The 16,705-nt window shown below is 36.6% G+C and overlaps 1 protein-coding gene across 5 annotated transcripts in view; it reads right to left on the bottom strand.

Moving 5' to 3' along the window:
* The window catches only part of LOC145665031 (leucine-rich repeat-containing protein 45-like), a 55,026-nt gene that overhangs the window by 22,178 nt on the left and 16,143 nt on the right, over positions 1-16,705 (bottom strand). For 4 of the 5 annotated variants that reach the window (XM_081732248.1, XM_081732247.1, XM_081732249.1 and 1 more), the window contains exons 7-9: positions 13,214-13,385; positions 9,739-9,952; positions 1,847-2,036 (exon numbers count right to left, since the gene is read on the bottom strand). In XM_081732248.1, the coding sequence (XP_081588374.1) occupies positions 1,847-2,036; positions 9,739-9,952; positions 13,214-13,385 (576 nt within the window). The remainder of the gene's footprint in view (positions 1-1,846; positions 2,037-9,738; positions 9,953-13,213; positions 13,386-16,705) is intronic. The other variant, XM_081732251.1, reaches the window with a different exon arrangement.

Here is a 16,705-nt window from a genome sequence, read left to right as displayed (position 1 = left end):
AAGATTGAGAGTGTAGGCTATAGACACAGCCATGATAGTGTCGCTGCTTTTCGGTTACCCTCCAAACAATGTGATAGACGTCATAAACTTTTTTTTTTTTATTATAGTTATTAATTTTCCGTGGTTATAGTTATTAATTTTTGGGCGCACACGCAGACAGACATAACCGCCTTGCCCTATAGATAAGGATACCTATCATTATATTTATAAATTAACATATCTATAAGTTTATTAATTTATGATATCTATTATTTTTGTTAATATTTAATATTATTATTTATCATTGATTTACATATGATGAAATGACGCGATAGCATGTCATGTTGTACAACTTGCATTGTGCTCTGCGGCAGACTGTGCAATAAACTTTAAATTTCTTGAGCCACCTCTAAATGTTAATCAATTTCACTCAAATTTCACAGAAAAATTGTTTTTCGCAGAAAGGAACAATATGAGAGAGTCAGAGGTTGAAATTTCAGACATGTGAAATTAGGGAATACCCTAATATATATATCATGCATATATATATTTGGTCTAGGAATTAATTCGTGCGGGTGGACAAGAGATGGCGCAACGAACGGAGCGTCCCACAGTTCCGTGTATCCACACATGTGTTGCAAACCCCTGTCATCGCGTATCGTTCGTAGTATAAGGCAGTGGATTAAAGCGTCAACAACACCAGTTTGTAGTTAAGTGAACATAGCGCAATTTGTGCCTGATAAAGTGTTTTTGCGGGGTGTCCTGCTGCATTACTTTAACATGCAGAAAAGTGCGACTGAAAGTCATCGTATTTTGGTGGAAGTGTATGGTGACCATGCTCTAGCTGAGCGAACGTGTCAGAAGTGGTTTGCACGGTTTAGAAGTGGTGATTTCGGCTTGGCAGACCAAGAGCGAGCTGGACAGCCAAAAAAATTTCAAGACGAAGAATTGACAGCATTGCTCGAGCAGGATTCGTGTCAAATGCAGGAACAACTTGCAGCAGCATTAGGCGTTGATCAAACAACAGTCTCCGAACGCTTGAAAGCCATGGGAATGATTCAAAAGATGTCACATTGGGTTCCACATGAATTGAAAGACAGAGACGTTGAAAGACGAAAAACCATTTGCGAATTGCTGCTTCAACGACAGAGCAGAAAGGAGTTTCTGCATCGAATTATTACGGGTGATGAGAAGTGGATCCATTACGAGAACCCTAAACGAAAAAAGGCCTGGGTGAAACCAGGTGAACCAGGTCCATCACAACCAAAACGAGATATTCACTGTGCAAAGGTTATGCTGTGCATATGGTGGGATATGAAAGGTGTGGTGTACTATGAGCTGCTGCAACCGGGTGAAACTATGAATGGAGAACGTTATCGACGACAATTAATGCGTTTGAAGCAAGCTCTGGCCAGAACACGACCAGAATGGGAGAACAGACATGATAAACTTATTGTTCAACATGATAACGCTCGCCCACATGTCGCAAAACCGGTCAAAACCTATTTAGAAAATGTCGGATGGGAAGTTTTACCCCACCCGCCGTATTCACCAGACGTTGCTCCTTCGGACTACTACTTGATCGATTGCATGAACAACGATTTGATTGGACAGCGGTATACTTCTTCAGAAGATATCGAAACATGGGTCTCTGACTGGATCGCTTCCAAGGATGAGGACTTCTTTCGCCACGGAATCCGTACATTGCCTGACAGATGGGCGAAAGTGGTGGCTAGCGATGGACAATATTTTTCTTAAGGTATTTATGTATTTTGTGTTTGTACTACAGCTTCAATGTGTGCGTACCAACCGCACGAATTAATTCCTAGACCAAATAGAAGCAACACTAAAATACTAAATGCCTTACCCCGACATTCTATCTGAGAATCAGACAACTTCTCCTGCAGCTGGTTCAGCTCCTCTGTCAGCTGTCCAATTTGTTTGTCTTTCAGTTCGTTGTTCGTCTCTAGTTCCTTCACTTCTTGTTCTAAGGATAAATATTTAGATTTCTCTTCTGTCATTAGGGCAGAAAACTCCTCTTCTTTCTTCAAAATTTTCTGTTCAGATAAAGAGAAGAGTATTCTTGGTAATGAAGTGCAAACATTTTATCAAGCTGAACTACTATTTAATGACGTAATAGGTTAGATATAAATAATAAAAGAAAGTACCGACACTACATTTTAATGATTTCGTGTCATCTTTAACATGCGGTGTACTTTAGGATTATTAGGATTTTATGATTTAGATTTCTGGGCTTTCGGCATCTAAGCTCATTTAGCCCGTCACGTTTGAGGGATGACGTCCCTCGACGAGCACACTATCCGGAGAAAGGTAAGGAAGGAAGCGACCTGAGACCTATAAGTTAGGTTCCACCCCGGCATTTGCCTGGTGTGAATGAAGAAAACCTCATTCAGGGTAGCTGGCCTGTAAAAGCGTTTTACACTTTTTCGACCGAGTGCCCCTACCGGGAATCGGGGTATTTTATATGCTGCTAGTAGTACTACATATATTTTATCAATATGCTCCAATTCTACAGTCTTTTTTTTTTTTTCGTCTATTTTACCGTCTCCTTAAGACGATATATTTATGCTCCCAGTTACCTAAAACTAATCTTAGCAACCACAAAACCTATGTAAATAATTACTTGAAGGAATTAATATTACTTACTTAATTAATTGTTTATATTTTCCTTAATGTTTATTATTTCTGCGTTAGCAAATCAAACTTACATCTGATGCAAATGGCTTGCACACTACTTATATTTTAACAGCATAAATATCTGTCTGTTCACTATTTAATTGCGTAAATGTGTTGGTATGGCCAGATGGTCACCAAAGAAATCAATATCTTATGAACCAGACTATTGTCCTAGACAACACTTACATATAATCGTTACATCCTTGAATCAATGTTATTAACATTTCTTGTTAAAAACAAATAATTCCACTTCTTAATGTTCACCCCAGAAATACCGACAAATATCTATGTTTTATAAGACACTTTATAATAATGTTTCTTCTTCTGCGTTATTTTTATATATAAAGGCAATCAAGAAAGTTCTCTTGCCTTTTCACCCACCACCTTCGAACATTGATATGTCACCTAAGACGTACCTGGAAGACAGTGGCGGCCGGTGGAGTGTGGTTTCGGGTGTTGCAGTACGAACAATCGGAGCCAGAATATATAAACTGGGCTCATTAACTAATCAGCATAACTCTAGTTGCAAATACTATGTAATATGTGAAATTAAATAAAATTATATCTTTAAAAAATAAAAAAATAATGCAGAACATTTTATCCCATTAGTCATCTTATTTAATTAGTAAGTCCATTCTCCTTTCTTTGATTGGAGCAAATCTGCCTAATACATGCTGGTTGAACTCTGGTATTCCCATTATCAGGTCTTTTTCCATGGAAAGTATAACCAATGGCGATAACCTTTCTTGGGACATTGAAAGTGTCAATCCTTTTCGATGTGGAAAAAATGCCTTTTTCCTTTTGCTGACGCCATAGGTACAGTTAATATTAATTTCAGAACATTGTAGATTCACTAAAGAGTTTATTATTATTATTATTATTATTGCGAACAATTCAATCTAGCAAACTTAATCCCTGAGAGTGATCCAAATTCCTCTGCAGCGTAGACTGAAAACAGTTCTTGTCAGAAATTAGTGTTATGAAAAATGTAAATCGAACACGCTTTATTCACAGTTTATCTAGGAAAATTTAAAATAAATTATGAAAATATATCTAGTGCAAACAACATTGTTGCCATAAGATGTCTTGTAAATTTAAGCCGGATTTTTTTTTTTTTTTTCGAATACTCTCCTGAATTTCCTTTTGCTTGTTTTGTCTAAGCCTTAATTACAAGCTTTTCCTCAGTGAAGAGCTGGGCAAATTGTTTTTTTTTTTTTTTTTTTTGGGGGGGGGGGAAGGGGAGTTATTTACAGAAGTCATGGTATAGAATTCATTCAGAATTTGTAGGTTATTTACAGAATTAGAGCACACACAATGCAAGTAAATCTAATAACTGAAAACCAAAACAGTTGATACAAGAGAGGTATATGAATTGCGAAAGTTACATATACACCAATACACACACACACACATACGTAAAAGAAAAGCTACGTTCCAAATCATCCGTCTTGATTGTAAGCAATGCACAATGCACACGTGGCGAAAAAATGCTTATTAATGTCATATGTTTTGGAAAACAAACTTTAAAACCCACCAGATGTAGGATCAGCATGTATACCTAACAGAAGCCAAATGTCGAAGAACGTCAAAACAAATAGTATTGTTAGTTTTACAACCAGAAATGTTTGCTGGGAGGGGTCTAAAGTATTTGGGGGTCCAATACGTCTATGTAATATAAAACCTGTCTTATTCTGCACCCGAAAAGACGATAAGTAATTCTTAATTACTGTTACCTATATTCAAAAAAAAAAAAAAAAAAAAAATGATAGAACGATTATTTTTTTAAGAAAACAAAAAGTACATGATGAGGCGTAAAATAAAGTATTTAGCCTATATCGATCATTTCTCTGTTAAACAAATATAGTTCGTTAAGAAAGTCTACAAATGTTAGTCGAGTTTCGAAATTTTTGGGAGTTCCGGACCAGGTGGATCTCCCTCGTGGCTGCGCCCCTGAGCATTGTTAATTAGTCTCAAATTCAATGTGGCGTTTCCCATCATACAGTTTTATATGGAAAGTTATCAAGAGTATAAAATACACTTATTTTATATAAGAAATATATATATACTAAAATATGATCCACAGAGGGGTGATTCTACATATTGACTTATCACTTATTAATATTTGGTTTACAAATTACTGTACAAAACGCCTTGATTATCTGTATAGGATAAGAAACAACTTGTAAATGAGGGTCTACTTTCGTTTTCTGCTATGCTACATATTTTCTTTCTTACTTTGTAATTCTGCAATCACTTTTTTTAAAATTGTTATTGTATTGGTTTGCTCAGTATAGACCCGTAATTTAAAAATATGAATGCATAAAAATAAATTCCACATGTTAATTGGTAGTGAAATCAAGTTCAGAAATCTTATTTAGTGCGAAAAACCTTCTCGCTCACTGAAAACCGTGCCGTGTTGCAGAAGCACTGCAACTACCAGACCCTTTAACTTCTGAGATAGGAGAAAGGAGACTTAACATTCGCTCCAATTGCTGGGCTGTAGAAATCTGGTCGTTGTATGCTCGCTGCAACGCAATATAAATTAGAGTCTCTGTGACGGTTTGATTTTCGCTTTTTAAAATGGATTAACGGAATGAACAACTATAGAAGTAAAAAAAATATGATTTAAAGTATATATATGGGAGTATTAGAAAGTAATTTTTTCTGTTCTTTACTGCTAATAAGATTTTTTCTTGTAATACTTTGGTCGTTGTGCAACGCTGCAACACTTACAATAGTCGCCACTGCTGGAAGATCAAAAATAGTACCATCAGCATCGACGACCTTCTGCCAACGTTCTGGAAGGTCATGGATTCCATCGCAGTAGAACTTGGTGGGCCGTGAAGCGAAGAAGGTATCAAGTGGATTTTACACTTCTACTAAGGATTTGAACTGGCGTCCTCTAAAGTGATTGTCCAAGGAATGAAACAGGTGCAATGGCCGGGGAATATGGCGGATGCAATAGTGTTTCCCATCCAAGGCGTAGAATGGTGTCACGCGTTATCCTACCCACGTGGGCTTAGCGTTGTTCTGTAACAGGAGGACCCCTTTGCGATTCAGAAGTGCTTGTTCCAGAGTTTTGAGTTTTTCTTGAATACGGCTCAACTGCGGACAGTACACAGTTGCATTGATGCTCTGACCAGCTGGTGGCAGTTCCCGATGCACGATACCGTGAGCAGTCCACCAAACACACAGGAGCATCTTCTGGTGCAGTGCTGGTTTCAGCTGTTTTGGAACCGTGTGCATAGGATGCTAACCAATGATAACGGCGTCGTGGAGCTTCGTGCAGGACCCACTTCTCACTATATGTCAACACCCTGTCCAGAAATGGCTCCTTCCTCAGACGAGACAACAAAGAAACACAAGTGTCTGCTCGTGTTGCCTTCTGGCCCGGAGTCAAATCATGTGGAACCCATCGACCCAACATGTAGTACTTCCCAAGTTGATAGAGGTACTGCTGAATGGTTTCTCCACACTGAATTGTAGTTCCACTTCCTCACATATCTGGCCAGTGTTCGCCTCAATTGCTGCCTGAAAATCTTCATCTTGTACATGTATTGTTCTCCCGGCATACGGTGCGTCTTCGAGTGTTTCGTCACCGTCCTTAAGCTTGTTAAACAACCGCTGCACTGTCCGCCTAGTGACGACGCTTTCACCAAAAGCCTGGCATATATTCCGCCCCGCTGCAGCGGCGTTTGACCCCAGTTTGAACTCGTAAAGCATACACGTCCTTATGACGCTCTGTGGAGGTCCCATGTTCACTCTGTCTTTACGCACGTTCACGGTGTAACTGAATTGCCACAACCAGATAGTATGTTGCATATACCCACACCAACAACTGACCTTCGCATTATCTCCATTCGTGTTGAACTCACGGTGTGAGGGCCAATGGAACACAGACCTCAACAAAAAGCAACAGAACTTTCTTGGTTAATTTATATAACTTATAAAACTTCAAACTAACAAGAAGATTATCTGTCCTCTAACATTATTGTAATCACTCCAAACTCTAAGTGGTGATTTGCTAATTTACAATTGTTAACTTTTTCAGGTTTCAACATAATTTTGATTTATCCTATTAAAATTTAGCCAAAAATTAGTACCACTATGTTTCACTTGCGTGTTTTCCTTATAGAATAAACGAGCCAAGACATGTGTCGTATTAAATCACAAGATGAGACATTTCTGCTGCATCATTTTTGTGTTCTTTAAGAATACTATGAGCCCACGACAGGTATATCTGTGCTCTAATCTTAATCATTTTCCTTGAAAATAAAACAGAATTTTTAATTGTAAACTAAATTTTGTAAAAATGCTGTCATTCTTTTCAGTTCACAATTAGTTTAATTTGTCACATTAACTCATGGCGAAGACTGATTATTATTTACTATTTCAGTTGAACCTGTGACAGAGTTGACTTATTTGAACCATTCTAGACAGTATTTACATAGTGTGATATAGAAGAATGGCCCAAACTAATGATATAGTCGATTTAAAATAAATCTGAACCAATATTTATGTAATATTTTCCTTTAAAAAATGTTATGTTTAACGTTTGATTCCACTAAAGCAATAATCACTGATTATTACAGCTCAGATTTCTACGAAGTCATAGTTTTATTCTGACATATTCTTACATGTCTAATTAATTATTCTCATTTATGAGGCGTTTCTGCCCTATATAATCTTTCAGTTTTACGTCGGACGATTATACCCGCTAGGCTAAAGGAGAAGGTAATGATGAGAAATGAAAGCATTGGTGGATATAATAAAGTGAGAGGAAACGGGAGAAACCCGAGAAAACCCACGCACACACTGTTTGTCCACCACAAAGTCCACTTGGCGCGATCTGGAATCGAACCAGGAACTTCTCCCTCAATTGAACACGACAATAGGTTTTTCTTGGCCACGAAAATGCATACTTCAACCATATTTTAGTTTAGATCATATTTGGGTCAATTGGCCATACAAATGCATACATCAATCATATTTTAGTTTAGATCATATTTTGGGCAATTGGCCATACAAATGCATACTTCAATTATATTTTAGTTAAGGTCATATTTTGGGCAATTGGCCATACAAATGCACACTTCAATCATATTTTAGTTTAGATCATATTTTTGGCCATACAAATGCATACTTCAATCATATTTTAGTTTAGGTCATATTTGGATCATTTGGCCATAAATGCATACTTCAACCATATTTTAGTTTAGGTCATATTTTGGGCAATTGGCCATACAAATGCATACTTCAATTATATTTTAGTTTAGATCATATTTTGGGCAATTGACCATACAAATGCATACTTCAATCATATTTTAGTTTAGGTCATATTTTTGGCCATACAAATGCATACCTCAATCATATTTTAGTTTAGGTCATATTTGGGTCATTTGGCCATAAATGCATACTTCAACCATATTTTAATTTAGGTCATATTTGGGTCAATTGGCCATACAAGTGCATACTTCACCTATAGTTTAGTTTAGGTCATATTTGGGCCAATTGGCCACACAAATGCATGCTTCAACCATATTTTAAGTCATATTTGGACCAATTGGCCATACAAATGCATACTTCAACCATATTTTAGTTTGTCATACTTGGGGCAGTGTTTTTTGGTCACATTTTGGGCGAGTTTCACTTATTGCTCAAACATATATTTGCCAGTATTGAGAAAGAGGATATTTTGAACTTCTTTCTTAGAAATATCTGGTCTTGTGTAACAAGTTTTGACGGAATACTGTACAGTGTGAAAGTTTAAAGTACTCGATCTGGCGTAACGCCAATCACTGTTTTCCCATTTACACTGAGCATACGGATATTTCTCGAGTATGAGGCACATTTGACATTATTTCGAGGTATTTTTGTCATAGACCCTGGCATCACTGAGTATAGTTTCAAGATGTCTAAAATCAAGTACGATAATAGTGAGTTGAGTGGGATTTCGCAGTATTATCATCACAACATTTGCCTGAGAGCGAGAATGTTTATATAGAACTCAGCGGGGCAGGGCATTTGCAGTCCCATTCCCCTACTCCTACAGTCCCAAGGACACCCTTGTTATTTAGGTTATATTTCCGGACATCCTGTGCAAGTTTTAAAGGGTATAAATAAATGTATATTTTCCAAGTGTTTAGGTGATAGATATCCGAGTACTACTGATTACTGATTCAACATTCAGTACGTTATATTCCGTCCCATTCTTTATCCATTTTACCTCTCTTTAACTTTAATGAAGGGGTATTTACGAAATAAGACTATGAAAAAAACAATCCTATCAACATGGAATGTGCTTTTGTGAATAACTTCAACTTCCTTAGCCTTAAAGCCGTGCTGTTTAAGTTAAGTAAAGTTTTGGTTTGGCTAGAATATATGTAGTTCTTCAGATATAAGGCCTACAAGAAAATTTTTGTCTGAAATATATTGGATCTTTTGATCCAAAAATAATAGAAGAAAAAACAATATTATAAAGTGTGTCAATATGACATATATTTGTCGGTGTTTTCGGGGTTAATGTTAAGAAGTCGAACTAGTGACTTTTAACTAGAGATATTAGTAGCATTGACTCAAGGAAGCATTAGAAAAGAAAAGAAAAAAGTCTGTACAGTAGAGGATACTGATAAAAACATACAAATTCTACTAGTTGCATGATTTCTTCCTAAACAAAAAACAAAAAAAAATGATGATAACAAAAAGTCATTGACACGTAGCATTGGTACGCCGTTTTAACATTTGGTCCACTGGTTGCTCTCCATTTTCGAGCAACACTGATCCCCCCCCCCTGGAATATAAACTTTGAGAGCTTTCCTATTCATTGCTGCACTGCAAAGAATGGTTTCTTTGTTGGGTGGGTCCTGTATTACATTCACTTGTAATTACCCTGAATTTTCAAACCTCTTTACGATGATCCTTAAAAAAAAAAAAAAGAAAAAAAAGAAAAAAAAAGAAAAAAAAGAAGAAAAAAAAAGCAATATCGCTCCCGACTCACATAGCCTCTGTGCCGTAACGTTAAGAGTAACGTTAAGACCTGCTACACAAAGAAACAAATCTCACCTCTCTGACTTCTTGAATGCTCTTCTGCATTTGCGTGGTGAGATTCTCCAACTGTTGCTCTTTTTCAGCAACTAACTGCTCTAAGGCTTCACTCTTTTGTTCACTTATTTTCAATGTATTCTCCAGCTTCTCAATGGCGCGGTTTAACACGCTTATCCGTGAGGCTCGCTCCTTCAAAATAGACTCCAGCTCAACCAGGTAGTTTTCACTGCTTCTACAGAAAAGGAAAATAATAAAAATAAAACGGTTCTAATTATTTCTATATTAGCGAAATTCCAGGCAGAGCAAAATCGTTTTAAACAGGAAAACAATTAAGAACGCTAACAGAAGTGGAAACAAACTGACTATGGCCTGGGTATTACAAGTAAAATACAAGTAAAAATGAAATCTTTGAGTTTAATGTCCTTCGTTTATTTTATTTATTTATTTATTCATTCACTTATTCATTAACACTATGAGTAGTCTAAAGTTAAATTTTTTTCCTTGGCAATCTTAACGTTGTCGATGCCATGCATGGTAGCATTAACGTGTCCAGATAAACCTACTTTTGAATTCTAATATCCCATGTATATAATTATTCTTATTAATAATAATATTACTTCGTTTGTGGTCAAACGGCTAACGCGTGTTCTGATCTCCGATGGACGTGACTGTCTGGGATAAAATCCCAAGTATCATCAACCAGTAGTTGTGTTATAGATTATTGGACATGTTTCTTATAATACACCGTGGTGTAGTGTACAATTGTCCATCAGGACGATTATTTTAGGATATTGTACGAAATGTCTCATCATCCTGTATAATGTTTCCTGTTTATTGTCTTAGGGTATTGTACTAAGTATCTCATAATATAGACCAGCGTTTCCCAACCAGTGTGCCGTGAATGGGCCGCTGGTGTGCCGCGAGGAATCGAAACAAAATCATTAATTTTATAGCAATCAAATTACAAAACCTAGGGAAAAATGTATATTTGTATTTCACATTACTATGAACCTCTACTGTGAAACTACAATTTTAAGTTTCATACCGGGTTACTGTTCTGAACATTTCTAATGTTGAAAAAAATGGTTATCATTGTTATGACCATTATTGCTTCTTTATTATTGCTGACTATTTCGTAACTTGAAAATTTAAAATATCATTCAATCCTTTCGACAAATTACCTACATTTGTGTTTTAAATGTAAAGGAGATTTGTTTGTTCGTTTATTATTTAGTGATCTTCCTTCTTAGTAAAAGGTTGGATACAGTTTTTAAAAAAAGAAAGCGTAATTTTGAAGAACCTGAGTCCAATATTTCATTGCAACTGTTTTCTATTTTAAAATTAGAATGAAAAATAAGCATAATGATTTACCACGGGGAAAAACCACTGATAGAACTTTCTTCTCTTAAGAAGGAGATCAATAATCACAGAAAAATGCCACTCTGTTTTATATTTACAAATAATAATATATATATAAGTGTGCCGCGAGAATCCAAGTAACACCCGTAGTGTGCCGCAAGTTGAAAAAGGTTGGGAAACGCTGATATAGACAATAGCGTACGCAAGGGATGATGTCGGGGTTTTAACTCCATTGAGCGAAATATTAAGGAAAATAAATACTTACTATAGTAAGATAGACAGGGCAATTTATCTTGAGCATCTGCTATAATGGAGAAACTAATAGAGGAAGAAAAACGAAACTATGCACGAAGCAACTATAACGAGGGGGACATCTTTAGACATATTAAACAGAAACACCGAATGAACAGTGTTGCCAACCCAATATAAAGTTAGATATTTTCTCAAATGGCACTACATCACATTATTACAAATTCCAGATTAACATGTCAAACAAAAGCTTAAAATACCATATTTATTTTTACTGTTGCTAACTAAGGATGTTATAGTATCACAAACATCCAAATTTTGGAAGCCCTTATCACACATACAGCACAACAGAGATGGACAGGATAACGCAGATGGAAAGTAAATTAGCGTTGTGGGGGCGCGGTGACTCAATGGTACAGTGTTCACCTCCGGTGCTTGGGGTCCCTGGTTCGATCCCAGCTCGCGCCGTGTGGACTTTGTGGTGGACAAACACCGTGCTAGTGGGTTTTCTCGGGGTTCTCCCGTTTCCTCCCACTTTCTTCATTCCACCATTTCACTCATTTCTCATTATCACCGTCTTCTTTAGCCTAACCGGCATAATCGTGGGACGTTAAACTTAAAGATTTCATTTCATTTTTAAATTAGCGTTGCATACCGTGATCATAGTATGATTTGTTACGAATGAATAGGAACCAAGTTACTAGGACCTGAAAATTTGAACTTTTTAAAGGCTTTATTTCGAAAAAAATGCTTAGCTAAGTATCAAATCTGGTTACTTGATGATTTGCAATGGACATACTAATTATTTTTCCGTTTATAGCACTTCGATGTCTCAAACCGTTCTGGAGATATGATAACCATTGCTGAAGTTCCCAACACTGCTTAAATCATGTAATTGTGAGAACTGATTGTAATTACTGCTACTAAAAACTATTTCTGTAATCCTATAAAAGAAAAGGAAAAGAACAGTCACTTTAAATGTTTCCCACAAATATGCAATTTTTTAGCAGTGTTACGAACTTTATCAATGTTTATCATATCTCCGGAACGGTTTGAGACATCGAAGTGCTGTAAACGCTAAAATAATTTGTACGCCCATTCCAAACCACTCAAATAATTAGACATGATACTTAGCTAAGCATTTTTTTCGAAATAAAGCCTTTAAAAAATTCAAATTTTCAAGCCCTAGTAACTTCCTTCCTATTCATTCGAAACACGTCATACTATGATCATGGTATCCAACGCTAAGTTACTTTCGGTCTGCATTATCCTGTCCATCTCCATTGTGTTGTGTGTGTGACAGAGGCTTCCAAAGTTTAGATGTTTGTGATACTATAACATCCTTAGTTTGCAACAGTGAATAATAAATATGGTATTTTAAGTTTTTGTTTGACATGTTAATTTGAAATTGGTAATAATCTGACGTAATGCCATTTGAGGAAATATTTAACTTTATATTGGGTTGGCAATACTGTTCACTCGGTGTTTCTGTTTAATATGTCTAAAAATGTCTCCGTCGTTATAGTTGCTTCATGCATAGTTTCGTTTTTCTTCCTCTTCTCCGTTATAGCAGATGCTCCAGATAAATTTTCCACCCTGTATATACAAAACAAAAATAAAGTCCGTGTTCTGAAAGGATACGAGATGGAGCACTTGATGAAATCCTGCAAACGCCAGTGACTGTGTATAACACCAAGTTCCGTATCTTACGGTGTTGTACGAAGTGTCTTATAACAGTGTGTAATATTCCTTTAGTGTTTTATATTGTACAAAGTGACCTGTAACCGTGTACAATGTGATTTATCACCTCGTTGAATTCTCAAAGCAGGCTGTTTTGTCCCTCTCATACATTATACCTGTCCTCTTTGGGATTATGAAGGCGTACTTTTTCACGGTGCTTAGCTCTCCTTCGTTCTCAACCATATTCTTTAACTTCTCATGCAAATGGCGGTTCTTCTCGTAGTTCGCGCTCTTCAATTGTTCTGTTAATCCTTCCATCTGTTGCTTGTATTTCTGTAGCATCTGCTCCCTCGAGTCATTTTGTTTGCCACACACTTCTGAAAGAGAAAAGAAATGTCATCTAATACAATCTTAGTATTTGTTTTTGTAACAGATTTTGTACAGTTCCTGCAATATATATATATATATATATATATATATATATATATATACTGGGTCGATGCATAAGTTCGTGTGGTTTTCTTCTGGGTTGGCAACAATGCGGCGTAAAGCGATTGTTTATCGTTATTCCGTTGTTTTACTGTAGTTTGAAGTTTGTGTGTTGTGAAACACAGGTTTTCTTGATTATGAACGTATTATTGTATATTTTTCAGACAAACTAATATGGAATGTCAAGTTGAGAAAAGTGATCATTTCCGTCACATTTTACTCTTCGAGTTTAGCCGAGGATCCAGTGCAGCAGAAGCTGCGAGAACAATTTGTGCAGTGTACGGAAATGAAGCAATTGCTAAAAGAACAGCGCAAAAAGCTTCCCATAGCCAATAGCTAACAGATTTCTTTCAGTCAAAACAAAAACAGTTCTACAGGTGAGGCATTGAACTGCTACCTGAACGTTGGCAGAAGGACATCGATAAGGGAGGTAAATACATCACTCAGTGATTGTGAGTTAATGTCAGTGACAGTAAAATGTATGCAATGTATTGTTACACTCGTAGAATATGTTAATGTTATGTCTATGTTGTATTTGTATTTGAATTAACAGAACAGCAAATAAAATATGAAATATAAGAACCGCACGAACTTTTGCATCGACCCAATATATTATATAGGGTGTTACACAAATTTGTCACATCAAAATAAGAAAGAAAGTTTATATGGATCGGAAGTGCATAGTTCCGTAGTTACATGGGGCCCAAAACGTGAAAAAGTTAACTTTAAAGGTTCATAGTTTCGCTACTATAGGACCGATCGCAGTCGAGTCAAGACATCACTGAGGTACTAGTATGTGAACTATCCAAATATCCGTCTTTCAGAACCTCCGGTACTTGCATAATCATTTTTAGAGAGGCTGTTTTGAAGTACTTGATCACGCTCCACCTACCTTTCTAAAAATTGGTGTGCAAGTACCGGACCATTCTTAAACATGGATATTTGGATAGTTCACATACCAGTTCCTCTGTGATGTCTTAACTCGACTAGGAAAGGTCTCATAGCAATGGAGCTATGAACTTTTAAAGTTCACTTGTTTCATGTTTTCAACAATTTTTATAGAGGTAGTTTTTGAGTATTTCAAGTTATATGCCCGTAGCCAAACTCCCTCTACAAAAATTGTTGCGTGATTACCTTAGGATTCTGAAACATGTATTTTTGGATAGCGCACATATTAGTTCCTAAGTGAAGTCTTGACCCGACTACGGTAAGTCCCATAGTATTGAAGCTATGGGTCTTTAAAGTTCGTTTTTTCAAGGTTTCGGGAGCCTATAACTCCGAAAGGAAGCATTTGTGCACCCAGGTTGGTCTATAATTTTTGTCTTATCTTGGTGTCAGGAATCACCTCCCAAACGTTGTCGGGGTTGTTTTGAAACGCTGTATCTATCTATCTATCTATCTATCTATCTATCTATATATATATATATATATATATATATATATATATATATATATATATATATATATATATAGGGTAAGTTTGGGTGAATCTGGGCAGTTTTGATGTTCCTTTCTTTGACTGCTACCCCACTAAACAAAAATATTCATTACTTAGTCATATTACTTAACGATATGCTGGTATACATCTACAACTGAAATAGTTTTCCTGAAAGGTCATGCTAAGAAATAAAAAATAATTTTCTGAAAGTTGGCAAAATCTTTGATTTGCAAATTTGGAATGGTGAATCCGGACAGTAGGTTGGCGATTCCGAACACTGAACCTTGAAGGAGGATAAATACATGATAGGTGTAATAACACTATTCTGCTACACTTTCTAATATGTTAAGTACAGAATATAAATACAAGTACATGATAAATGCATACAAATTACTAACAGCAATTTCTATACTAATTTTTTACTGTTGAAATTGCAAGCTAAATGCACAGTAGTGTAACTATCACTACAGTGTTTAATCATTATACATAGAAATCACATTTGTTTCCATTAGAACTACATTGTACAACTATTTTTTGCAAGTAACAACTAGATTATTAGTAAAATGTATGGGTACACTGAGACTAGCATTTATTTTTCTTGCGTTAATCATGTCTGTCAGTTTCATGAAGCAGTAGCCATAATTCATACACATCGTCCACAGATAGCATACGGTTCCTTACCACCGCTCACACATCTTTCATGGAACCAGGTCTTATACACAGTACAGGGTACCCAGAAACCGTACTTGCTTGATGGTACATAATAATTTTTCCCACAAAACCCATAGTTGTTTTATCGATACCTTCGATTGTGCTTGAGGAGACATTTTGAAACATTTAATCTTTTAGCAACGCCTGAACTTGGGATGTGGATTCGCAAGAAGCAACAGCAGGAAAAGGTTAAAGAATCTGAAGGCGATTGAGACGTGTTTGGGGATGAGTTGAGTTGAGTTTGAGTTTAATACACTTTTCAGCAGCGAGGCTACATGAGACGGGACCTACTGATTAACGTGGAATCCGAACCACATGAGCTCCCGCCGGGAATCCAACCCGGGTCTCCCACGCTAAAGGCGCGTGAAGGTAAAGAGATAGCATAAATGTTATGTTCATCATAAAATTGACACACCGACGGTGAACTGTGTGACGTGTGACCGTCTAAAATCAACACAACCGGCAGAGTGTTGCAAGTTGGAATGCATGAAGCGAAGTGTTCTAACCGGGTAAGGAAACACTCTTCGTTATTCAAATCATTTTTACTCATAAGAACGGTTTAGCATATTTTGTTCTAACTCTCGGTTCTATTTCACACTCTTAAATGTGAAAAGCAACAGAGCGTTATGAATCCTCTTAGTTGATTAATCACATTGTCCGGATTCACCTTAACGTAGTAAACGTGTCCGGATTCACCCTTCCCTAAACGTCCGAATTCGCCCATTTCGAGCAATATAAACTTGTACACGGGTTGCGCAGGCGCGCGCAAAGTCATGGAATTCTTCCAACATGCAAAGAGTAAAGTAGGGTTTTCGCTTCGATATACGTCTTACTTAACTATTTGCTGACAACCACTTCTGTGTAAATCTTTAACATATTTCACTAAAAAGTTACATCAGGTCAAAAAACGTACATGAACCTACCTTTTTCTTCTTCCTTTCTCCACCGTCGAAACTACGTATTACAGTCTTTGCACTTCCTACTCAGCACTGAACTGTAGGAAGGTACGGTGCTTCAAATGGGCTTCACAACAAGTCTCCACATTACATATGCGAAGAA

Source organism: Thermobia domestica, chromosome 11, assembly GCF_964235325.1.
Source record: "Thermobia domestica chromosome 11, izTheDome1.hap1.1, whole genome shotgun sequence".
NCBI lineage: Eukaryota > Metazoa > Arthropoda > Insecta > Zygentoma > Lepismatidae > Thermobia > Thermobia domestica.
The sequence above is the reverse complement of the archived record's forward strand: the minus strand, read 5'-3'. Positions and strand labels throughout refer to the sequence as shown.